Source organism: Semicossyphus pulcher, unplaced genomic scaffold (assembly GCF_022749685.1).
Source record: "Semicossyphus pulcher isolate SPU_LCO1_2020_fin unplaced genomic scaffold, fSemPul1.0.p SCAF_22, whole genome shotgun sequence".
In the NCBI taxonomy this organism is placed as follows: Eukaryota; Metazoa; Chordata; class Actinopteri; order Labriformes; family Labridae; genus Semicossyphus; species Semicossyphus pulcher.
Window position 1 is genome coordinate 11,314,525 of NW_027211696.1, and position 24,642 is coordinate 11,339,166.

General features: G+C 43.1%; 1 protein-coding gene across 7 annotated transcripts; it reads left to right on the plus strand.

The window, feature by feature from the left end:
* The first annotated feature begins 431 nt into the window (after positions 1-431).
* Positions 432-24,547, plus strand: prrc2b (proline-rich coiled-coil 2B). 7 transcript variants are annotated; one of them, XM_069673019.1, is made up of 31 exons: positions 432-565; positions 6,148-6,325; positions 6,427-6,604; positions 6,913-7,015; positions 8,483-8,546; positions 8,680-8,823; positions 9,314-9,627; positions 9,723-9,847; positions 9,936-10,099; positions 10,445-10,529; positions 10,625-10,790; positions 11,248-11,581; positions 11,674-11,867; positions 12,425-12,626; positions 12,716-12,923; positions 13,089-15,125; positions 16,918-17,081; positions 17,204-17,319; positions 17,417-17,558; positions 17,741-17,817; positions 17,935-18,222; positions 18,370-18,471; positions 18,571-18,763; positions 18,849-18,946; positions 19,044-19,171; positions 19,310-19,550; positions 19,731-19,895; positions 19,996-20,120; positions 20,688-20,769; positions 21,103-21,312; positions 22,177-24,547. In XM_069673019.1, exons 2-31 carry the CDS (start codon positions 6,211-6,213, stop codon positions 22,345-22,347), a joined length of 6,735 nt encoding a protein of 2,244 aa, XP_069529120.1. In that variant the 5' UTR covers positions 432-565; positions 6,148-6,210; the 3' UTR covers positions 22,348-24,547. The 7 variants fall into 7 exon arrangements, with proteins under 7 accessions (XP_069529120.1, XP_069529122.1, XP_069529125.1 ...); XM_069673021.1 differs by having other exon boundaries at positions 19,999-20,120; XM_069673024.1 differs by having other exon boundaries at positions 20,041-20,120.
* Positions 24,548-24,642: the final 95 nt, after the last annotated feature.

Below are 24,642 nucleotides of genomic sequence, written 5' to 3' on the forward strand. Positions count from 1 at the left end.
ATATTCTACTCTGTTAGCTACTTTGTTGGTGCATAAGACCTAAAATATCTGAACTAGTCTATTCTATAAATACTCTTCCATTATTGTGTATATTTAAATCTTTACTAGAGAAGTTGACTATACCCTACCCTGCTTGTTTGCCTAATCTGCTAATAATAAGTAGTAATATTACATTATAAATCAAATGTCAATATGCCTGAAATATCAGAGTATAATTTTAATTTTATTGCTGTGACATTTACTTAAGTTTATGATCTTCTCGTCATAAAATAAAAACAAACGTTATTTTAAAATGATTAGGGTGCTGAGATCAACCAGCAGGTGGCGCTTGTTGTGTATCCCTGCGGACGTGGTTTGGTGACGTATGACGCTCTCGGGCGAGCGGATCCAGCCTACACACAGCCCTGTTCATTTTCAGGCCGGGTAGGACCCCAGCAACAACACTGCTATCGGTTCAACCTATGAAGATTGGGCTTTACAATCGCCATCCATCCTTTGATTAGACAGCACTTTGTGGAAATATATCACTGTCACTGATCAGAAGATACTCTAAGTCGTTGAATCGGTGAGTTATGGATGCGAGTGGTTGTATTAAATGTCCAGTTTTTGCTTTTCTTCTCTGCTGCCTAGTTTTATTGTTGCTTTGTTCTGTGCAGCAGCCATTTTTAATCGCCTTGTCCTACATTCCCATCCCTGTCGTCTGACCGTTCAGAAAGCCGAGAAAGGTTGAAAATATTAGCATGGGTCTGGGTGTTTTCACAAAGATTTTCACAAACAATAGCACATTTAATGATGTCAAACACCACTGCACTGAGAACCCCGGCCTGTCAAGGTTGTTTTTGAACACCAGGCTGGTTGCCGTTTCGCTAGTTTTCCATCAAGCTGCGGCTGTCGAAGCTAATGCTAAGTAATAGCAAACGGTTGTGTTTAGTTATTTCTCTGTGAATAAACAGAAAATACGCGATTTATCAGTATCATTATAACCTGAGATGTGGTTAAAATAATGCGGGGCAGGTCTTCGGGGCCTTTGCCATTTGCACTCGATGTTTACATAGCCGTTTAGCTTTAGCCACAAGCTAGCATATTTTGCTAGTGATGCTTAGCATCACCGAGGATTCTTCTTGACTTCTGTGTTGCTACGTTACAGTTAAAGATAATGTTTGGTGGTTTTTATGCTTAGCTTAACGGAATAACTTAGTTTTATTTCTCTTAATAATAAAAACATTATCAGACTTTGTTTTTGTTTGGCTGGTGTCAGTTTCATGTGCCTGAATTAGCATTAGCATTCAAGGGGGAAACGGAATGTCCAATTAATGTTAGAAAGGCCAAACATTATTCTACAGCTGAAAGTGATCTTATACCCAGAGCTGAAATATTCACTTTTATTACGTTTTATTTTTATTAGCTTATCTAGAGGAATTAACATTTGAACTGTTGTCATAAGTCAATGGACACCGTTAGCTGTCATAGCTTCCACATCTAACCGAGCTTTTAAACACTCCGTAATTAAGAGGTGCTTTTGTGAATGTTAGTGCTATCGTGAATTTAAAGGAGAAGAAACTGTCTACCATGGTCTGTTTTTAATACTTGACCATATCGACCTTGATTGACACATTTTTTCTATCAATCCCGGTAAAACGCCTCTGCAGAGCTTTAACCAAGCGGCCTCCGATATGCCGAGGATTGTCTGGTATTCGGCTCTTAGGATTTTATATATTTGCGCAGGTTCGTGTTTAAAATATTCAAAAGTAGGGATGCACGATATTGGATTTCTTGCCGATATCTGATATGCCAATATTTCCCAACCCCTTTTGCAGATTACTGATACCGATATATTCGGCACATGTTAAGTCCACCTAATTGCAGAGAACATAAAGTCTCCCCTGTAGTGCAATTGAAATCATGCCTACTCTTATTGTAGTGGCCCATTGGCTGATACAGAAATAACATAATACAGTGCTTTTTAAAATGTACACATTCACAAAAGTACTTAAACTTAGGTTAAGTGCCATATTTATTTGTATATAACATTTTCTTTCAAATAAAACAACAATATTCATACATCTTAGACAGGCTTCGATGATGCTCTCCCTGAGACAATCGCCAATTACAAGAGCCACAACTAGGGCAAATTGTACCTATTGCACAGAACAAATACATAAAATTAAATCAACCTTGCTGTCCATTTCGGAAACTTTGAAAAACTGCCATACCGCAGACATCTCGCACCCTTCTTCGCGCTTGACAGAAGAGGCGTGGTGCAGGCAGTGTGCGCACACACTTGCATCGAGTTAATGTTGTAGCATTACGTCAAGCTTTTTTAGTGAATCATCGAGCATTCAGGCATAATTAAAGTGTTGTTTTATCGGCGGAAAATATCGGCAGAAAAATGACAATGCCGTTTTCAAGCCATTATCTGCACATATCTATAACATGCAGATAATATCTTACTTCCCTATTCAAAATACCAGCTGTGTGCTGTTGGGCGCAGCTAGCGCTGTGTGAACTAGAAAAATGAAAGATCTGCCCAGATTATTGATGCCAGGTGTCGTCTTGTGTCACCCTCTCCACATCACCATACATTTCTTTTTGTTTTGGTTCTTGCATCAAGAAATCGTGTTCAGATATGAGCACAAGTAGCCATCATAGAAATATTTATCTTTTAAGAACATGTTTTATCACAATGTAAATCTAAGAAAGCACACACATGCAGAGGTGTTCCCTTCTATGCTAAAACCAGTTAATAAAGATCATAAATTTGGATAGATTTACTCCAGATTTAAATGTTTATAAAGCTATTGAATAAACTATCTTGCCTAATTGGAACCATTTCACGCAGGCCGTGAAATAAGGAAAAGGGGCCTTGAATTCCTATGTCTCTTATTTCTACAATGAGTGTTGGAGCTGAAACTTTCATGCTATTGAACTATCTATTTTGTCAGGTGTCAATTATGGATAAGCACATAGCGTAAAAGAACTTTGAGAAAATGGTTCCTACAAAAGCAATTGCACTACAAGTCAAAGCCATTACTTCAAACACTGGATCTGTTCTACATGCAGCTCAATGGTGTGAAGTAAGGAATAGATGGAAATCAACCAGGAAAGACGAGGGATTCTTCTAATGACGACACTATGATGTCTGCTTCCTGCCAATTAGAACTTTGTCATGTGTGATTTGGTTTTAAGAATGAATATATGAAATATACACTCATTTTAATAGGTAGAGTTATGTCAAATTGCATGAAACATTGTCTCCCATTACATATATGCAGCTGACACTCCATAATGACTTGCCAATTTTATTTTAAAGCATCTGATAAATAAATTCCGAAACATAAGAGTTAGTTAAAACCTTGTAAGGTAGCTCTGAGGGTTGTTCGGTTGCATAGGTTTGAGATAAGTGGCACACAGAGTCCTTTTATCTTGTTCACACTGATGTAGCTTTACTATGGAAATTTGCAGGGCAGCACATCTGCAGCTTTGGTTTTAATCACAGCTGCTCACAGCAGACATCCCACACGAGAAACATGTGCGTGGGAACCTCTTTAATGTCATCGAACAAGTCGAACGTGTTGGTGTCTCTGTCCTTTGGTCCAAAACTGGAGCAAACAAAAAGTGAAGTTCCAAAGCAGATGTAAACATGGAGCAAAACAGTTTTCCATTTAACATCAACATGTAATTTATAAGGTGTTAACAGGACCTGCTTCAATACTCTCTCTCTTATTTGTTAATATCACCGTATTCGTCTGTACCCAAACATGTTTTTCAGTGTGGTTATAATTCCCTTTTCCAAGCCATGCTTTCAGCAGCCTCATCAGACCTGGCATGGTGCAAGTGGTTTCTGTGCAGCTTTAATGTTACTGAGGTCACAGTGGAAATACCCATGCTGACCGTGATGGGTCACCAAATGGGACCGATCATCGCCTTAAATCTTAGACTTCATATGAGCACATGGACGAAGGCCGCGCCCTTCTGACTGCCAATATACACATTCTGCACCTGTGTGAGGAAATAACTAGTCTGTCTGTTTCTTTTTTCAAATCTAAACTATCAACCATATTTACACTACTGTGAATCTGACTACACAATCCTACTATATAAAATAGTGTCTAATTTAACAGTTATAATTGCCATAATATGATGTGCTTGGCTTTTCTTTTAGTGGCTTGCACAGGTGTTTTCTGATTGTGCAAAAAAAGAAACCTTAAGATAAAAGACAGAACGCCACATCTAATTCACTGCACTGCTGCCAAATCATGCTAAATGACTACTGCTGAACATATTGCACCCATCAGTGCTTCACACAGAGCACAAACTATGGGTGGTGATTGGTCATGTATGCTAAACTCCGGTTATTTTTAGCTTTCAAGCTACTGTATCTCTTGTTGCATGACAACCTTCACGCAGATCTCATCAGCTGAAGCTAATTAATGTTAAACGGTCAGTTAACCTTAATACAAAATGGATCCTGTTGTTGTGACTTGCTGCCAAATATTTTCAGATTTCTCAGCTATATCTCCTCTGCATGTAATGCTTCCGTCTCAGTACAATGGTGGCACATGGGATGTTGATTTTCCTGCACAAAATCTTGAAAATTACATTCGACAAAACTACACAGCAGTGTGACACAAAAAGAAAACACAAGGGGTGCACTCGTAAAAGGCCTGTTCATCTTGAATCAAAATAATGAAAACATATTAAACCATTAAACACAGATAAAAAGCTTTGTTCCTTAAAGCTGTTTTGTGAAGTTTATTACATCTTATTTTATCAATAGGAATTACATACACTAATTCATAACTTAAAAAAAAGTAAAACATAAAATTCTGACTATAAAAGCTGAAGCTTATTACACCTACTTGTCTTTACACAACATATACTTATAGGCAACTCGTTTACTGTGGAAGTTCAAACAAAACAAACAAAAACAAGTTTTATACACAAGAAACAAACAGTTTACAATATTTCACATACGATATTGGTCATACCTCACTTTTTGTTTACAACCTTTTTTTTTTTTTTGATTTACAAAGTGAACAACACTTTTGTAATTTCCTTGTGACAGCTTGTCCACGAGTTTACACTATTGACCTTTATACATCTATTCTATGTTTGTTGTTTACAGATCTTGATCTACAGATCTTGGTGGATTTAAGGGTCAATATTGAAATAATATATTTTGAGCGTATTGTTTAACACTTTAAAGCCATAATGAAACAACGGTAGAAATTTCTTGACTCACCCATTCTGCCAATTTTACGCATTGATTTCTTAGCGATAAGAAGGGGTCAGCCCTATACATGGGTCTGTAAGTGACTGACTGACTGAGTGAGTGACTGTACTTTCACAGCCGTAGAGAGAGAGAGTTGCGACATCGCAATGGTGGATCATGGAGCATATTGGACCTCCACTGACACGACTCTTTGTCTATATGGCTCTGGATACTTTGTTCGGGGAGTAGGCGGGGATTCTCCTCCGCTGCTCGTCCGCTGTCCTCACCTACGTCCACAGCGCGCCCCTGCTTTCAAACACGTTGTCATCGGCCACATAAGGACAGTCCTTGTAACACATTGCCAACAAAAGCGCACATTGACCTGATGCAGTCAGCCACATAATAGGTTTTGACCTGGTCTTGTTTTATATTGCCAAAAGATGGGCTGTTTGCGCTGTCGCCTCACAGCTAGAAGGTTACTAGTTCGAAACCCCGGTTCAGATGAAGTGGGCCTTTCTGTGTGGAGTTTGCATGTTCTCCCTGGCATGTGTGGGTTCCCCCCTGGGTACTCCGGCTTCCTCCACAGACATGCTCGTTAGGTTCATTGGTGACGGGAAATTGCCCATAGGTGTGAGTGTGAAAGGTTGTCAGTCTCTGTTTCATCCCTGTGATTGACTGGCGATCAGTCCAGTGTGTAACCTGCCTTTTGCCCAATGACGGCTTTGATAGGCTCCATCCCCCAGCAATCCTAAACAGGATAAATGGTGTAGATTATGGATGGATGGATGCTGCCAAAAGACAAAACAATACATTTTCCTTTGATTTATTTTCATCCCCAGCAATATGACAGTAATCAGAATTAAATCAACATTGACACATCTATATAATAGTTAAAGGTCTGAACTTAAGGTGTGCATTTCTTCTTCTCTTTACAGAATCTGAAGGCACTGGGAAGAGGCGCAAAGAAAAATTTCCATACTCGATGACATTACATCGCAATGTCCGATCGTTTGGGGCAAATAACCAAGTCCAAGGATGGGAAAAGCAAGTATTCCTCACTCAGCCTATTTGACAAGTACAAGGGAAAATCAATAGAAACTCAGAAAAACACAGGTAAGTCTGATTTTAGTTCTTTCTGCAATACTACTTTACATCTCTTCTCTTTGCAGTAAGTCTTAATTTTCATGCTTCATCCATCCATGTTTTTTCTCCAGCAGTTCCGCGACATGGCTTACAGAGTCTTGGCAAAGTGGCCGCAGCCCGGCGCATGCCCCCACCTGCTCACCTGCCGAGCTTGAAGTCTGAAAACAAAGGAAACGATCCCAACGTGATTATTGTGCCTAAAGACGGTACAGGATGGGCGAACAAGCAGGAACAACCCGATCAAAAGAGGTAAGGGGAGAGAACTACCCTCACATCTAATCATTGTATCAAAGCTCATGTAAATCAAGTGTTAATTTGAACGCTATTAAGCACTGAAAGAAAACAATGGGTGCAATGTCATGTTTTTATTGTCGTACGTTAGCATGAGGAACAAGTAAAACATGGCTCTGAGCTCTGTAGTACTCAGCTGTTGTTTCAGAGCTGTTATCTAATCATGAAACAGAGTTGTTGTATTTACATGTGCTCAGAGGTCCTCAGAGGTTCTGTGCGCTTGAAGCTGTAATCGCTTTGACTCTTTCTTCTTTCTGTTTTTGTAGTTCTATTGCATCAATACCACAGCTGCCGGAGTTGCAGCCGCAGCTGGCTTCACAGAAATCTGTCTCCAATCTTCAGAAGCCCTCACCGGTAGCCAACCAGGAGGTGTGTATGTGCAGATATAATAATGTTCTGGGCCTTCTTTTTCATATCAGGGAGATTGTGCTTAAATATCTTATTGGGCGTATTCCTTAATCCAACTGTAAATATACTGAAGATCATATAATATATTTAAAAGGTTAAAAGGATTGTGTAATAAATGTGACTGAAACATTGCTGTGCAATCTTAGCTTTAATAATCTATTTGGTTCTTTTTTGCACGTATCAGTTGAATTTTTGCAGTTCTCATGTTTCTCCCGCTTTGTAGTGTGGTGTGTACTCTGCTTGAGAGCAGCAGTCTTTCACATGCAAATCTCCTGCCAGAGAAACAGATGTTTCTTCTTGAAATACACACAGAGCATGTTTGTCTGTTCTCCCTTTGCTGTCTTTTTTTAAATTCAGTGTAGCAAACACAGTGAAAAGGTCAAGATGGGGTTTGTTGCTTACATTTTAGAATCAGGATAGGATTTATTGCCACGTAGGTTTACACATACAAGGAATTTGTCATGGTGCTTTGGTGCAAGAATAAATGCAGAAGTAGAATAAAAACATTAGTACTTCTACTGTCAGGGCACTTGAATAGAATAAGCTAAAAATAGACAATAAAAAAAGAAATATAGCAAACAATATTTTACAAAACAGGTATAATTAAAGAGCTGTACAGATGTGCAGGTATGAGTTCAAAAAGCTTCCAGTATAGAATTTAAAACCGTGTGCATTGTAATCCAGTGTGCGTTAAAGGAGCAATTCGCCCCTTAAAAAAGCCCCTGTCAGTCAAAGCTGGTGTTCTCTGTAATCGATGGAAGCAATAGTATTTGAAATTGGCGCCATAGCTGTGGAGAAAGTTGTAAAAATAGCTCGTGTTTGTACAACTCCACATTCAACACCCAGCGTGCATTGCGCCCCTCACTCCGAAAGGAACAGCCCAGCGAGAGACGCTGGAGTGAAATACTACTGTTTCGCCGCAGGCAACGGCTCAGAGCGGCACAGAATCTGAAATATGAAGAGAATGTACCGGTGGATCGTCTAAAAAATCTTCAGGTCTGCAGTCCACATTTTACACCTGATGATTTTGAACGAGACACGACATCGGAGGCGGGCGTCCTAGATTGAGGAAGTGTAGTTTAGCATGCACCCTGGCCTCCGCCTGAGGTTTTCCAGGGTCCATTGGAGAAGCGGATAGTGTGCTCCAAAGGCGCAAGGTGAAAAAGCATCATGGCATTGGCTCTTCATAGTAGCATGATAGGACTGAAAATCGGTCAACGCATTTTGATTTTACCCATCTTCTCTCTCATCTGTGTCATTTATACTTGTTTCATTGTTCTAGAAGCTGCTGCATCTTTACAGTTTGAACCATTGATACTGTTAATACATTCAATTCATCAGATGTAAGGCAAAGAAAATAGTCTGTATGCAGGTCAGAGATCTTATGCAGCTCTGAGAATGTGACCTTGGGTCTCTTCATTTCCACAGAGCACAAACACAGGTGGACCAAAGCAATGGGCCCAGCTAAATGGAAAGGCAGTCGAGCAGGATGGTGAGTCATCTCGCTGTATAATTAAGCGTGAGATGTGTTTAAAATCAAATGACATGCTATTGTTGGACGGTTAAATTGTCCGGACTGCGACCCTCACGTCTTTCCCAATTCATCTCACTTATTTCGACATCAGGTTCAAGGGCCTCAAACCGACTTCAGCCCTTCTCTCACGAGGAATTTCCCACGCTGAAGGCAGCTGGAGAACAGGACAGGGCTGGCAAGGAAAGAAGCGGCTTCGATCCGTCGTATGGGCCCGGACCAAGCCTCCGCCCCCAGAGTAAGTCTTCGCTCGCAAGACTTGGCAAGCTCACAGATACAAGTCTGCTGGAAACAAATTATTAGATTGGCTGCAGGACTTTTGACTGTCTGGGTGCCGAATGTTACTTTTGAAACTTATTTACAGCTCGTTGATTTACTTTAAGAACCAAGTTCTGACAACAGGATAAGGAAAACCTTTTAGTCTGGTCTTAAAACCCAATACTATGTGTCTGTCTTTAAAGCAAGTAGAACTCTACAACAGAGATGCTGTCATATTTCTCAATGACTCACGGCCATTACCCCTGGGTTTGCCCTTATGGGAGATGAGCTGTCATTCTTTAAGTTTATACGGGCAGTTTAGGACGTTCTAGACAGCTTGTTATTAACTCCTTAAGATTGACATGCTAAAAACAGTCTGTCATTACATTAAATTGCATATTATGTGAATGCAAATCGTTTCATGTTGAGTTTGTTAATTTATTTTAAAACCACCCTCTCCCCACTTCCAGATGTGACGAGCTGGAGGGAAGGTGGTGGCAGGAACCTTCAGCCCTCGTCCCTGACCCTCGGCCTGCCAGCAGATCCTGAGGGTAAGATCACTGCCCTGGGTGAGAGCGGCACCCCTCCAGCCCCATCTCACCCCCCCTCTGCCACCGGCACAACCTCTTCTAGCGTAGTGACGGCTCAGTCTCCGGTCCTCGACCCCAAGGAGCCTTCCCTGCGACCCGCCCAGCCTGTCCGCAGAACAACCGTCCCTACTGCCCTGCAGTACCAGCTTCACCACACCTCCACTGCTGTCTACCACGACATGTTGCCCGCTTTTGTAAGTACTAAAAAAACTCCTGTCAACTTTTGGTAATGACCCACATCCTTTTGTTGACTCATGAGAAACACCTTGTATCATGTTGCTGATTTCAGATGTGCTCCAAAGAGACACGTGAAGCCCCAGGTACAGAAAATGTTCCTACCACTGTTGCAGCCCCCGCCCGATTTGAGAGCAAACCCACTTTTAGACAGAACTACACCAAACCTGAACTTGTCAAGTAAGTACATGTCCAATGTAAGGCTCTGACCTGGTGGTTTGTGACACCTGGCATTTGCAAAAAATGTTGTATGTCTTTTATTTCACAGTGGTGATGTGAAAAGAGAGAATCGCTTCGTCCGTGCTGCACCTCGACTCTCTTCTCAGCCCATCCGCAGGCCTGGTGACAGGCCGCAGCGCCCGGCCATCATCAATCCAGAGGATCTGAAGGATCTGGATGAGCTCGACAATGACTGCGAGGATGGATGGGCTGGTTAGTATTTCTTGTTTAACTTCCTCCAGTCCTCTTGAAGTGAGCTTCTGGCTCAACTAGCAAAGCTATTTGGTTTCCTCTTTTAGGATTTTCATTCAGCCAGATTAATGTAAATGTTCCTCCTTTGGGACATGAGTTAGATTTAGTTACCTTAGCATTCCAGGCAAAGATTAAAGTTTTCTTTTTCCAGATTTATAGCTCTGCATTACCGAAGCACTCTCTTCACTAAGTGTTGACTTCAAAGCTTTGTCAGCAACAAAAGCATTGAATAAATCACAATGTGTCTAATAAATCAATAAAAGAATGTTCCCAAAGCTGCTGTTGACTCATAGTTTATTTTTTCAGGTCTCCATGAGGAAGTCGATTATAGTGAGAAGCTCAAGTTCAGTGATGACGAAGAAGAACACTCCAGTGATAAAAACAAGATGTGGTAAGACCTCTTTCCTCTGTATTCCTTTGTAGGAGCTCATACTTGTGTTTTTGGTCATCATTTGAAAGGTTCCTGGTCTCTTTGTTACTTTTAAGGACTGAATGGGAGAGGGAGAGAGAGAGGGAGAACTGCCAATCCTCCCTGAGTTCAGGTGAGGCGTCTTACCCCCAGGACGGCACTGAGGAGAGTTATTCTTACCAACACCACCACCACGAGCCTCCCAGGAAGACCAACGGCAGATATCTCCCTACGGACACTCCGGTAACCACACACAAGATACTCTGTTTTCCACTTTCATCCTCCCCCTTATGACATTACTTATCAAAGATTAACTCGTTACAATGTTATCCAGAGTTAAAACACATCTTGTTCTTTAATCCCTCTGACTGTGGAGGATAAGGCAACACTACAGAGCTTATGAATAGCAGTGCGCCTTCACACACCCTCGAGTGAGACTGTCATTGTGAATTGCGAGAGTTGACCTTGCAGTTACCATAGAGATATATCAATTCTTTTTACTTGCCTAGCAAAAGACCTTGCAAGTAAAAAGGATGTGAAAGACATAATGGAAATACAGGTTTCTAATTTCCTTTCATTAGATAACCTTTAGAAATACAAAAAGGACACATTATGAACACATTTTCATATAGTTTGGACACATGGCAAAACCAAAACTAAAGAAATTAAATCAGCAGAACTGTCTGTGCTCCATCGCTAGGTCCAGCAGAAAGGTGAGTCACCGGTGGACCAGGAAGATCACCAGCGCCAGTCTCAGGCTCCTGCTAGAGCAAAGTATGTGTCACCGGAGCTGTCGGAGGCCGTCGAGAGGGCCCGCAGACGCAGGGAGGAGGAGGAGAGGCGTGCCCGAGAGGAACGGCTGGCTGCCTGTGCTGAAAAGCTCAAAAGGCTGGATGAGAAATTTGGGAAGACTGAAAGGCAGATGTCAAGGACGGACGAGGGCCAGAAAGACGGAGAGGGCAAAGAGGTTCCTCTTTCCCCTCAACGGGAACAAAGCAAAGGCCACCATGAAACCTGGCAATACAGCACAAAGGGTAAAAATGAAACATGTACATTTAGTCCCAGATGTTATGTAGAGATTATAAAAGCAAATCTAAAGCATGTTCTGCAATTAAATCTCTACCAGATGGAAGTGATGGTCCCCCAGACACCTCTCCTGGCCACAGTTACCGCGAGGAGCCTGGCTTCTCTAACTACCGTGGCAGCGAAGATGATAGCCAGGAGCCCTCCTCCCCGTCAGGAGACTACAGTGGACGTCATCCCGCCAAACCCATGCCGCCTCGCTTTCAAAAGCAGCCACAGCACCACCAGCAGCAGCAGGTGAGCAGCAGCTGATGCTCCTTCTAACCCATGAAGTCCTAATCCCTGACTAATGCTTCAGTGCGTTAGTGGCTGCTTATTGAGAAGAGAGTTTTTAAGGTTACGGTCATCAACATGCAAACACAAACAGCAGGGAGCCATGTAAAGGGGTTAAACCTATTTATCTGTGATTGGATTGCTCATTGGTAATTCTTTTTAGAACAAGTTGCACTCGGTTAACAGGCTTCTACATTTGTTTTCAACTTAAACAAGTTAGTTGCACACACAGAGGCCCAAGGGAAAAAAAGACATACCAGGAAAAAATGGGTGAATTAGACAATTAATAATATCCGAATTCCATTTAGCTGCGTTAGGTTACTGTCGCACTGTCATGGCGTAGGGGAAACGTGAACCATTGTTGAAAACAAGGGGATTTTATACAGAAAGATAACTGTTGCATTGGAAGATATCCTCTTGATGTGGTTGACTCTGAAGTTCCACATTAACTTAACTTCACGAGTCATTTTAAGACCGAGCAGAACTCTCTTACAAGTGAATTTCATGCATGCATCCTACAGGAACAAGTATACAAGATGCAGCACTGGCAGCAGTCCGGTCACCCTGCCCCGTCTGGCACAAGCCACAACCAGCGGGGCTACTACCCACCGCACGTCCTCGGGTTTGATCCCCGCTGGATGATGATGCCGCCTTTCATGGATCCCCGCATGGCCCAAGGACGATCTCCTGTGGACTACTACCCCGGTGCTGTCCACTCTTCAGGTGAGCCTGACTGAACCATGAAAATGAGCGCATACTTTCATATCCTCGAGTCTCCCACTTTAAAAATGTTTAACACTGGTTGTTTTCAGCAGGAATGATGAAGCCCATGATGCATCAAGACCACCTGAACAGCCCTGGTTCTGATGAGGGATGCCACCCCAACCTGCACCAAGAGAGAAGAGCTCCTTCCACTGAGCCTTACCCTATGTGGAACCAAGATGGCTACCCCTTGCGCAGCTTTACTCCACCTTACCAGAGACAGCATGAAACCTCGGACAGTGGCCAGCAAGATGACAGGTTAGATAGTTTAATGTAGTTTAATGTATCCAACCCTGAATTTTGTCGTTTGAGTAGAATTTGCAGCCTTAAAGTTCTCCAATTATTGAATTATAGTAAAACCCTGCTTAGTGACCCAGACCCTTTTGTCATTCTTCATCTTCTATGTATCTTTTTTTCCCACAGAAGCGATCTTGCCGGCTCCCAACAGGACTCCTATGAAGACAGGGCCAATGAGTGCTTGAACCAAGATGATCTCCCCCACCATTCTTACCAAAGTCGAGGCCATGACCGAGACCACCGTGACCAAGGCTTGCTGACCACTGCTCAGAACCTCTCCCAGAGTCATGCAGATAGTGATTACCCAAAACAAGACTCCAGAGACAAGCATCTGAAAGACGGCTCTGACTCTCACGATGAGATCTTGGATGGCTCAAAGGACAGCTGGAAGAGAGACGGAGGGCAGAAACAAGATGGAGGACTCGGCAATGCTCAAAGCCAGTGGTCTGAAGCCAGCTCTAGTTCCAGTAGTAGTGTCGGTCAGCCATCTGAGACCAGCGGCCGCACCTTGATTCGCAGAACTGGGCCCATCAAAAAGCCAGTTCTAAAGGCTCTCAAAGTGGAAGACAAAGAGAACGAGAAGCCTAAACCTGAGCCAGAGGAGAAGACTGTCCCCTACCGCCTGGAGAAAGAAATCCTTACTAATGTTTACGACTTAAAGAAAGATAACCAGCCAGCCAGCAACCGGCGCTCAGCCTCACCTGTTGTTGAGAAACAGCCCGAGGAGAGGCAGCGTCAGTCACCAGCTCCCATCAAAACAGAGAGGCCTCTGAGCACCCACAGTGATGACTCTCCAAAGGAGAACACCTGGGACAGTGGCAAGAGCCAGTCACCCAGAGACAGCCAAGAGAACCGGGAGCCTCATGCACCACGGCGCAATAACTGGATCTTTATTGATGAAGAACAGGCGTTCGGTGCAGTCAGGGGAACGGGCAGAGGCCGCAGCCGAGGCTTTAGGGAATTCAACTCTAGAGGTGGAACCCGCGGTGGCCGAGGTGGAGACAATCTCAGAGGGGCTTATAACAACAATAACAACAGCAGTGGCTCAGCTCAGCGTACAGGAAGAGGCCGAGCAACACCCAGGGACCTCGTCAAGGTGGAGGAGTTCCAGAGGGGCAAGCCCCGCAGGCGAAATGTCAGCGAGACCTTGAGTGAAGCCTCTGAGTACGAGGAACTGCCCAAGAGGCGACGCCAGAAGGGATCTGAAAATGGAGAAGGTTACACGGAGTCTGGAGAAGTCCGTAAAGCTGACAGAGACTCTTGGAGGTCCAACAAGGTGTACACAGACGACCAAACAGCCCAAGATTCCAGAGATAAGGCCAAGTCCAGCAGGGGCTTTGGAGGCCGCATGCTGCCTCCCAGACTGAACACCACTGGAGGTTACAATCGAGGCTTTGGAGGATCCAGGGACATTTCTACGTGGAGGGGCCGTGGTCCCCAATTTAACAGTGGTGGTGGCTCAATGCAAGAAAATGGTTATGCTCCTGGAGCTGAGACTACTTACTCCCGCAGACCCCCTGTTGAACGTGAGGCTCTAAAGTACGCCCCTAAATTCACTGGCTCCTTCATGGAAAATGGCACAGAGGACCAAGGAGAATACTACTTTGACAACGACAACCCCGACAGGCAGATGTTACGGAGGCGGCGTCCACCCCGTCAAGACAAACCGCCCCGCTTCCGTCGTCTGCGACAAGAACGTGAACCCGGATCCAACCAGTGGACGAGCGAGGAGTACATAAATGGAGACTTTGCAAATCCCTGGCCGAATCGCCCCAAAGGCAGCGGGGAGGAAACCTGGCCAAGTGGCCACTACTCTGGCGGACGCCCTACCCAGCATGGGCAGGCAGAGGAATGGGAGACGGGATCAGAGAACAGTGACTTTGGTGACTGGAGAGAGAAGCGAGGAGGAAGTGGAGGTGCAGCTCCCCAGGGACACGGAGATATTCCCTCAGACTCTGGCCACAGTGAACCAGGCTCTGGTGAGAAGAGGGAACTCTGCAAGAGAAGCTTCTCTAGCCAGAGACCGCTGGTGGAGCGACAGAACAGGAAAGGAGAGCCATCACTGCTGGACTCGGGCAAGATGGTGCGAAACCCTGACAACCCCCCCAACTCCTCCTCTAACAGGAGTGACAGCTGGCAAAATGGAGGGACTTCTTGTAAAAGGTGAGGTTAATAATACAACAAACTTAAGCCCTTTTCCCACTGTTCCAAAAACACGCTAACACCCGGCTTTTTTGCTTAGTGGGAAAGGTAACAATCTGCATTCAAACCCGTGTCAAATGACTCTGCAGAAGACCCGGGTAATTATCGCTTCGGCTCCTATCGGTAATGATGGGAACACAAAACCTGGGTCGACACGCTAATTACCACCCCATTTCCGGCGTGATGCAATGCTCCGTCGGTAACTTCTGCAACTCCTTGTCATCTCGGCTACAAATTCCGCCCGTCTCTGTCCGAGCAGCAATCGAACATCGTTCCAAATTTGTCTGCGCCCAGTTTGATAAATAGACTGAATGAGAAATAGATACAATAAAGACCTAACCACCGAAACATCTTAACTGTTTACTAACCCTGTTTGTGGCGCGTTTGTGATGTCAAGTGGTGACGCAGCAGAAAAAAGACAGACAGGAGTATATTCCACTGGCAATGAGAAAAGAGACAATCAGCATTTATTACCGGGTCTGAAAAACTCGCGTCAACACACTAGTTTTGGTGGGAAAGGGGTATATGTTGAACTATTTGTAGGTTATACTATGCTGTACTCTGCTGCTGGTAATGAAGCATCCTCAATGTGCTTAGGGATTATATTAACTTCCTGTGTCTTGTTTCACTCATGGCTGTTTTAGTTGCTTAAATCACAACACCGTCGGTAACTTCTATGAACGGTACTTGTTTAGTAGGATACAAAAATGTTCTTTTAATTATGTTGCAGTCATGTTGGTTTAGATCCTGATTGTATATTGCACACCTCTTTTGCCAACTTGATGCAATTCGTGGCCTACGATAACGATAAAATCACGATACAGCGATTCTGCGATAATTAACATATTGCAAGACAATCGTATAATGATGCATCACAATATCTGATTGAAGAATACAAAATGCCCCTAAAAAAAGAAAAGTGCAGGATTATTGTATTTATTCACTGCAATTTGGTGTCAGTTTCACAGAATTTGACACTAACTGAGATGAAACAATGCACGCAAACTATTACAGAACTATAGAACAACTGTAACAATAAATTAGGACTTTGGATTTGAAAGTGGCTGGCGCATCTCTTTTAACTTTTTTTCACCGCTATCCAACATTTTCCCACGACTTTTATCCTGCTGTCAAATTCTTCTTCGGCCAATTAATTTCCATTCACGTTTACACCCACTCATGACATAAGCGCCACCGCAAGGAGTCATGAAGTAGTGGCACGGTAAATCTGTTAAGAGCGCTGTATATTTGTAAATTAAAATATCTATATTTGGTGCCAGCCTATCGGTAATCGTATTGTGCGAGTCAGGACGGCAATATGTTGCTGTGTTAATATTTTTGTCCCACCCCTGTTATGAGGGTTGATTTTATCCCAAGTGGCTTAGATTCATGCAAATAAGTTCTGGCCTCCTGGGTTTGGATTGGAAACGATCTTTGGACGCTCCTCCATTTAGCTGCATTGGTTAAGGACTTTAAAAGTTTGCTACTGGTGACCTTGCTTTTAAAAAAACCTGAGCACTTCTTACAATTCAGACTTTCCTCTTTGACAGTGTAGCTTTGTTTGATTGGCCAGATGAATTTGGGAAAGAGGCCTGTGCCTGATTGGAGGAACTTCATTGGCCTACTGAAAACATGTTTTAGATAGATTAGATAAGTTTGGTTGTTATGCCACTGGTTAAACCCATAATGTTGTTTACGCAGTGCTCAGAAAAACACATTAAACTCCCCTTTTCCTTCCTTGTTCTGTTTTCAGCAGGGGCCCAGAGGAGTCGGGTCCAGTCTACAGCCTAGAGCAGCCGGACGAGAGGGAGCCCAATGAGCCCTCTGGGAAGAAATTAGACAAAGAGCTGAAGCAGGGACCTGTCAAGACGGACATAGTTGAACCTCTGTCCCAATATGAGCTCAGCAGCTACCCAAGTGAGTCTAGTGTTTTGAATTTATCTTCACCGTTGCTATACAGTTGAAGTGGAAAAAAACAGAAATAGAGAAAATGTTCCTTCCTATCTAACGTTAATTTTATTAACTTGCTTGTTTTGTAGTCGAGGGGGATGTAGGGGGACCAATTTCAGCTCCCGATGGATACCAGGATGCCTTGTCTAAAAAACAAAGACGCCCACAGGAAGATGAGAGAAGGAGGAAGGAACAAGTAGCTCCTGTAAGTGATCATATGCTCAATCCAGACACTCAGACATCGTGCAGCGAGAAAAAAGTGTGCAGCTTGTCAAACTGTCTCTCATTGTTGCCTGCATTAGGTGCCAGTGAAGAGCAGAACTATAACCTCCAAGATACCGCCGCGCTTTGCCAAAAAGCAGGGAAGCATGAGCCTTGAACAACCCGAGGAGGCGCTGTCATCCAACAACCTGGGAACAGAAATCTGGGAGACCAACAGCTCAGGTAACGTTTGAATGGAAAAATTTGTCTTCAAATGTTTTTCAAGCAGAAATTTGTTTAATATATATAGATTTTATGGATGTTTTTTGTCCTTTTTGTGAATGAAAACCTAATAAAAAGATACAAATTGATTGTCTTCTTTACAAATATGTACTAATGTCATTCTTGTATCGTTTTATTTTTAGCTCTTTCAGTTCAGTCTTCAGGCGGAGACTCCTGGACTAAACAGGTGTCTTACACTGGGAGCGAGCCCAACTCTGAGGTACTACAATGTCTCTCTGTCCTCTCTGTCCTTATCAACAAATAAAATTAGCTGCAAAAGTATCCGATTACTTGAGAAACATAAACAAACAAGGACCTTTTTCTTCCTCTTCCTTAGGACTCCGATGCCGGCCCTGAGCAGACTAAAGAGCAGCACAAGCCGGGGCCCATCGGAAACGAACGCTCCCTAAAGCACCGCAAGGGTTCGGAGGGTGTCGATCGGCTGGAAGGTGGCCCCATCACACCGGTCAACGGTGTGGATCTCCATGTGGACACTGTGCTGCCCGTGCCTCCTATTGAGTTTGGTGTCAGTGCCAAAGACTCTGATTTCAGTCTGCCACCCGGATCCACCCCGGTGCCCGTGTCCAATCCTGTCAACAAGCTTCAGGATGCACTTACCAACAATGTGAGTGATTATATCCATACCTCTGTGGTCAGCTGTAAATACAGGTTGTTTGGTTATCTCAGTGCATCAAACATTGGTGCGAGAGTCATGGCCAAATCGAATTACTTTCTGTTGTCTGATTCATCCCCTTGTTTGTTTTTTAAACAGACGGCGCTCAATCAGAGTATCCCCATGCTGCGTTCAAATCACCTGCAGCCTGGCATTAACCTCAATCCCATCTCCTTCCCCAGTGCAGACCTCACCCTCAAGGTATTTGAATTACAATCACTGAAACGAAGTGAAATCAGTGTCTGTGAAAGAAACTCTGGTAACATGAATACAAAACTGTAAAAAACATGTTCTCTTTAGATGGAATCAGCCCGCAAGGCTTGGGAGAACTCCCAGTCCCTCCCCGAGCAGGGCTCTCCTGGCGGGGGTGCCTCAGGTGCTCAGCCTCCCTGCAGTGTTGGCTCATCCAGCGGTGTCAGCTACAGCTCATTTGGAGGGGTCTCTATGCCTCAGATGCCTGTGGCATCAGTTGCACCTTCCATGTCAATGCAAGGTAAAACTGCTTTTCATCATCTGTGTTTGATAAGGGTTCAATCTAGGAGGATATCTAACACTTAAGTTTCCTGTTCCTTACGTAGGTAGTCATATCCCCCCGTTGTATCTGGATGGTCATGTGTTTCCCAGTCAGCCACGCCTCGTTCCTCCCACCATGACCCAGCAGCAGACATACCAACAGGTAGAGGGATACAACACACGCACTCTAACAGATTAGCTTAATTGTTCATCAGCAGAATTGCCATTATTTGTGTTCTCACATGCATTCTTCTGTTCAGGCGGCTGCTGCCCAGCAGATCCCCATCTCCTTGCACACGTCTCTTCAGGCTCAGGCTCAGCTGGGGCTTCGTGGAGGTCTACCCGTGTCTCAGTCCCAAGAGATGTTCAACTCTATTCCCCCCTTCAGGTACTGCTTACTCCAAATTTTCAGTGAATTTTTAACTTATAAAGCTGCTTTGTTTTACTTTATTATTAATCATGTATGCAGCACCACCGTGTAGTTTAATGCGTTTTCCTATCACTCACTCTGCTGCCCTCCTTTCAGGTCCCAGGTTTACATGCACCCCAACCTATCACAGACCAGCCCCATGGTGCTCTCCGGCGGAGCCCCTTTAAAGGGGCCCTACTCGGCTTTCCCCGGCATGCAGCCCTCAGACATGGTCAAGCAGCAGTCAGGCTCGCACTATCAGCCCATGAACGGCAGCCAGCAGCTGGTCTATGACAGCCAGATGAACCAGGGGCCGGGTATGGGTTCCTCCCAACTGATAGACTCTCAGCTTATCCAGGTCAGTTGTCGTTGGAGCTCACAGCTTAAGGTCCTTTATCTTCCCAGTACAGACTTTAGAGTAATTTATTAAACAGTGTAAAGCATTTAAGTAAGCCCCGCGACTCTCCTGCACAGCACAAGCAGACCATCATTTCACTGTTTTGACATTTTCAATAATAATCATTTTCCTTTTCACCAGGTAACCATGCCACTACCTGGCTCTCAGCTGCGCTATGGCTCAGCTCAGCAGCACCTCATCCTCCCACAGTCCATCCAGCTGCAGCAGGGACAGAACCTGTCAGTTGGCGCGCCGCGTCGAATGCTGCCACCGGGCTCCCAGCCCACTGTCATGACCGGCCGAGATGTAGGAATTACTAATATATCATGTCTGCACAATTGATCAATCAATAACTGTGCTGATAATACAACATGTCATATAATGCCACATGTTTCTTTCTTTAAAGAAGCTGTCGACATTGACGATGTGTCTGTCATCATCCTGTTTTCAGGGCTCACAGATGGAAATGAAAGGCTTTCAGTTCTCTGAGAAGCCCAGTCATTCCCCAGGTTTATCTGGGGGGTCTTACAGGTGAGTAATAGAAGAAGTTAAGCTTAGAAATAGGGATAGACCGATTATTGGCCGGGCCGATTATCGGCGCCGATATCAGCCTTTTTTTTTATCCGACGGCCGATACACACACGGCGGAGAGGAGAAAAGGTTAATTTCTTTGCTAATTTTATTTAACTTTGTTTCATTTACTTCAGGAAGTTATTTATTTATTTGAATTTTCAGTTAACTCTATAAGAGATGCTGCTGACCCTGGGAACTCTCTGCGCTTTTTGTTTGTTTGTCTAATAAACATATGCTTAAAGGCATTTAAACAAAGTTAAGTGTTGGAGTTTGTATTATTCAAAATTTTGACGCCAATATTTTCACTTTTACTGCAAATTAATATCGGCTCCAAATATCGGTTATCGGCCTCCTTGACTACTAATAATCGGTATCGGTATCGGCCCTGAAAAAACCATATCGGTCTATCTCTACTTAGAAAACACTCCATACACAGCTTTGCACTGTTTGCATTTGTTTTACAAATAATTATTTTTGGACATGGATGTAATTTATCCCTATTTCTCTCTCCCCTCTCCTCATCAGGCCTGGGTCTGCCAGCCCCAGTGGGAAACCCTCTGGTCCTGGAGGCCCTGTAGGCCCTCTGCCTACACATTTTACTCAACAGGTATTTATTCTTTTAAATGTATATATTATGTGTTCACTATATGAAGGTTATTCAGGGCATTTTTATTATTGGCTTGTGGGAAAGGCAGTTGAGTTTGGAAAAACTTCTGTTTAAAAGTGCTCTCAGGGTTGACCTTTAAGAATAAACCTTTAATAATTTGATTGGTTATATCTGTATGTTTGGAATAAGGAATACAAACTGTTTTTTAACACATTTATAATATTGGATTCAATTATTTGGAAAGCTAATTATTTGTGTTTTCATTTATTCCCCTCCCCTCATCTATCCCTCCCCGTCCTTCACTACCTCCTCCTCTGTGCCCGTGACCGACAGGTCCAACCCGCTCAGGGCAGCATGGTGATGCACATGCGCCCACCCACCACTGGCCCTTTCCCCAACCCCATCCAGAGACCCGTCATGCAGGTCAACAAGCCTGTCATCATCCGCTCCCCCCCTTACCCCAACCCTGGCCGTGACCCTACCCACTCCACCCCTCCCTCTGCCCCTGAGCCCCCTGTTAAAGGGCCAGAGGATGGCATGAAGGTGAGCCACCCCCTGTAAATATAGGTAATTTAATTTTATCCATTTTCTTTCTCTCTATTTGCATTCCTTGTTGTGTGTATTTTACTGATGTTTGCCTTTGACTTCAAGTGTACAGCTAATTATATGTGATTGACTTATTGAATAAATCCATCCTGCTAACAGTAATATTTTATAGTATTTTGTCTATATACTAAATATAGTGTAATATGAAAATGTTTTACTAATATGATCTTAACTTAATATTCTTTTCTACGTGTGACAGTTGTAATTTGTATTACCGTAAAATCAAGAATATAAGACGCACAGAAAAATATAGTTTGTAATCCTGCTAGCTAGCGGTGCCGTAGTTGAGTTACGCTAACGTAAGGATAGCGGCTGCAATGGTGATCATAATGCTGTATGTCCTTGATAAAGCTTTAGCTAGATTATAGCGCCATCGTCTGGGTAAATTCCATAACACAATAAAATACCTCTCTGCATTTTGTACTGGTATATTGGTCGAACCGGTATATAGGATGCAGCCCACATTTTAGACTAAAAAAAAAAAGGATTTATAGTGCATCTTATATACAGAATTTACGGTAATAAATATAATCAAGTGTTGATTACACTCCTTATATGCACTTCCAATTTCAAGTGATGCAATGTGAACGTTGGAATTTAAATGGGGTCAGAGATGAGATTAAATTGTATCTGTGGAGTTTGTGATGTTTATGGCACATTAGCTTCTTATGTTTATAAGCATTCTGCATAATGACACTGTTGTTTATAAGATAAAGATATGTGACAAGTGTTAATGCATTTAAATGTATTCTTCGCAAGGCCCCGCTTTAGTTGTAACTCACTCTGCCTTTCTTTATGCAGAATAAAACCCTGCGAGACGTGCGCAAGGCACTGGGCGAGGGCAAGACAACAACACCCGGGGGCATGACCAGCAAACTCCAGGAGCCCCTGCCCTCCACAGGGCAAGCCAAACCAGCACGCACTGGAGCCATCAAACCCCAGGCTGTCAAAGTAGAGGAGGGCAAGGCATAACAATGGACCTTAAAATCCTCATCACCACCCAGCCTGCCAACACAAAGCCCCCTGACCAACGTCTGCTCAGACCTAGCTCATAACAAGGCACTGAGGCGAGGGGACGACAAGCAGACATCATAACGAATTACTCCTCTTGAACTGTCAGAACTGGACACTATTATTTCACACCACGTATAGAGATATATAAATATATATAAATATATACATAGACACAAACAGTCTTTTAAGCAGATCTCTTCAAGGTCCTCTTTAATTTATTATTAGTCACTTTTAAGGGGAGATTGGTAAAGAGAAAAAAAGATATTTGTTTTTTGTGTTACTCTCCGAGGTGGGGAAAAGGAAAGTGGCCAACTCAGACAGATGGTTCATTTTCATACCATTTTGCCAAACTGTATTTACTCCCTGTTTATGGACTGTAGCCCTTAAGACCAGGCACACACTTGATACAACTGACTATGAGAAGAAAAGCCTGTTTAATACTTTTAAACTAATTTGAAATGCAGTGGGGCACTTTTTTGTCATTTTTCATTGGCATTTTTACTGATAAATAAAATATTCAAGTCATCACCCACTCCTCCTCTTGGTAAAGGACTTCTTTTATTAACCCAGAAAAAAAAAAAAAATCCAATTTGTGGACATCATTGCATGTCAACGTGGCAAAAGTGCATCGCCCTCGAAAAATGCACCCGGCCCATGAACTGTGGCTTTGATTGGTAGACATTATTTTCTTCTCTTAAAACTCTGTTCTATGCTTTTACATTCTGTCGCTCGCTCTAATCTGTATGTAAATTGAAACATAAAAGGTGGACATTTTTACCAAAATCATGTTGCTTCCACGGGAACTTCACCTGCATTGATAAAGTGTGTGCATGTGATCTGCTGAACGTGCGTTAACTGGCAGCAACATTTCACAAAGACTGCACCTGAACTCGGCATTCAAAGTGCTGCCATCGACTGCGTGGATTTTCAACAACAAACAGTTTTTTTCGGGGGGCCTCATTGTGAAGTTACGTGCGGGGGAGGGGCTGCATTCACAATTGCTGTTAAAGACTCCGCCCCCTTCAAAATAGCTGATCGACATGTTTGCTTTCTTATCGCTTTGTTTGGGTTGTAATTAATCAAATTGTCTGTTAATGAACATGTGATGTTAGTGATGATTTTTACGCCCCTCGGCCTGGGGTGTTTTTTTGCTTTTTTCTTTTAAGGCTCTTAAAAGACTTTTCTCTCTAGTTCCGTTAAAATCCCCACTTAACAGTTCCACGGGGACATCTGAAGAGACGGACTCATCACCATTCGATTTTTTTTTTCTGGTCTCCGAGGTCGCACTAGCAATAAATGCAGCCTAACTATAATCACAATCAGGGTCCAAATACCTTTTTTCTGTTACAAGCTAATGATCACAACAGAGGGCCGTTTAGCATCGCTTGCTGCATTAAAATCCGATCTTTGCTTCAGCTTATTTTGTGAGCACTGCAGTTCCAGTGGACTACGAAGGACTTTTAAAAGTGTTTGTTCTATTTGAAAATGTGAAGCTGTTGGAATTCTCATTTATTTTGTTTCTGTTTTGTAACGGACACTCGTTTTGAAGCTCACGATGCCAATGTCATAACTGGTTAAATGTTACTGCTTACCATACGGCTCCATGACACTACAAAATGTCGCGATTTATCTTTATGACAGTGTTTCACTGGTATATATGTATATGCATACTTAACTGTACAGTCGAGCCTTGTCAGCGAGGGGAGGCTAAAACCCACATTTCATTTTAGATATTGTGGCACTATAAAGGATTTAATGTTGAAAAGGTCACTGTGTTCTCAGAATGGACTGCTTTCACTTGTTGATAGGTTTATCGGGCTTGGAGTGTTTTATTTTTTTTGCCTCTTATCCCTTCCTGCAAAAGATCTTGATGCTTCTCATCATTGTAACTGCACCAAAATGTTGCCCTGACCTTTTTTTTTTTTGTACTTTTAAGATGCATATTTCATTTTGTCAGAGGACCAGTGCTTTCTACAGCTGATCCAGCATTCTATTTATCCTACCTGATCTTTATCCTTTCAGATATTTGGTCATTACTCTCCCTTGTTAAAAAAAAAAAAAGAGCTTATTGAAAGAAAAAGAAATAAAGCAGTTGTGATTTCTTAAATGTACTGTTGATTCTGTATTCTCACTTTGTCATATTAAAATCATGCATCAACTTCTTGTCAAAGCGGAAATTATGGGGGAATGATTTCGGGTTCTGCCTAGCACAAAACAGCGTTCATGTCTTTTTACCATTTTACTAGAGATAGA

Excerpts from the sequence above, each read along its gene's own strand:
- prrc2b (XM_069673019.1), top strand. The coding sequence starts at position 6,211 with ATGTCCGATCGTTTGGGGCAAATAACCAAGTCCAAGGATGGGAAAAGC. Across the intron at positions 8,547-8,679 it reads AAAGGCAGTCGAGCAGGATG|GTTCAAGGGCCTCAAACCGA; the intron begins GTGAGTCATCTC and ends TTTCGACATCAG. Across the intron at positions 12,627-12,715 it reads CGGTGCTGTCCACTCTTCAG|CAGGAATGATGAAGCCCATG; the intron begins GTGAGCCTGACT and ends GGTTGTTTTCAG.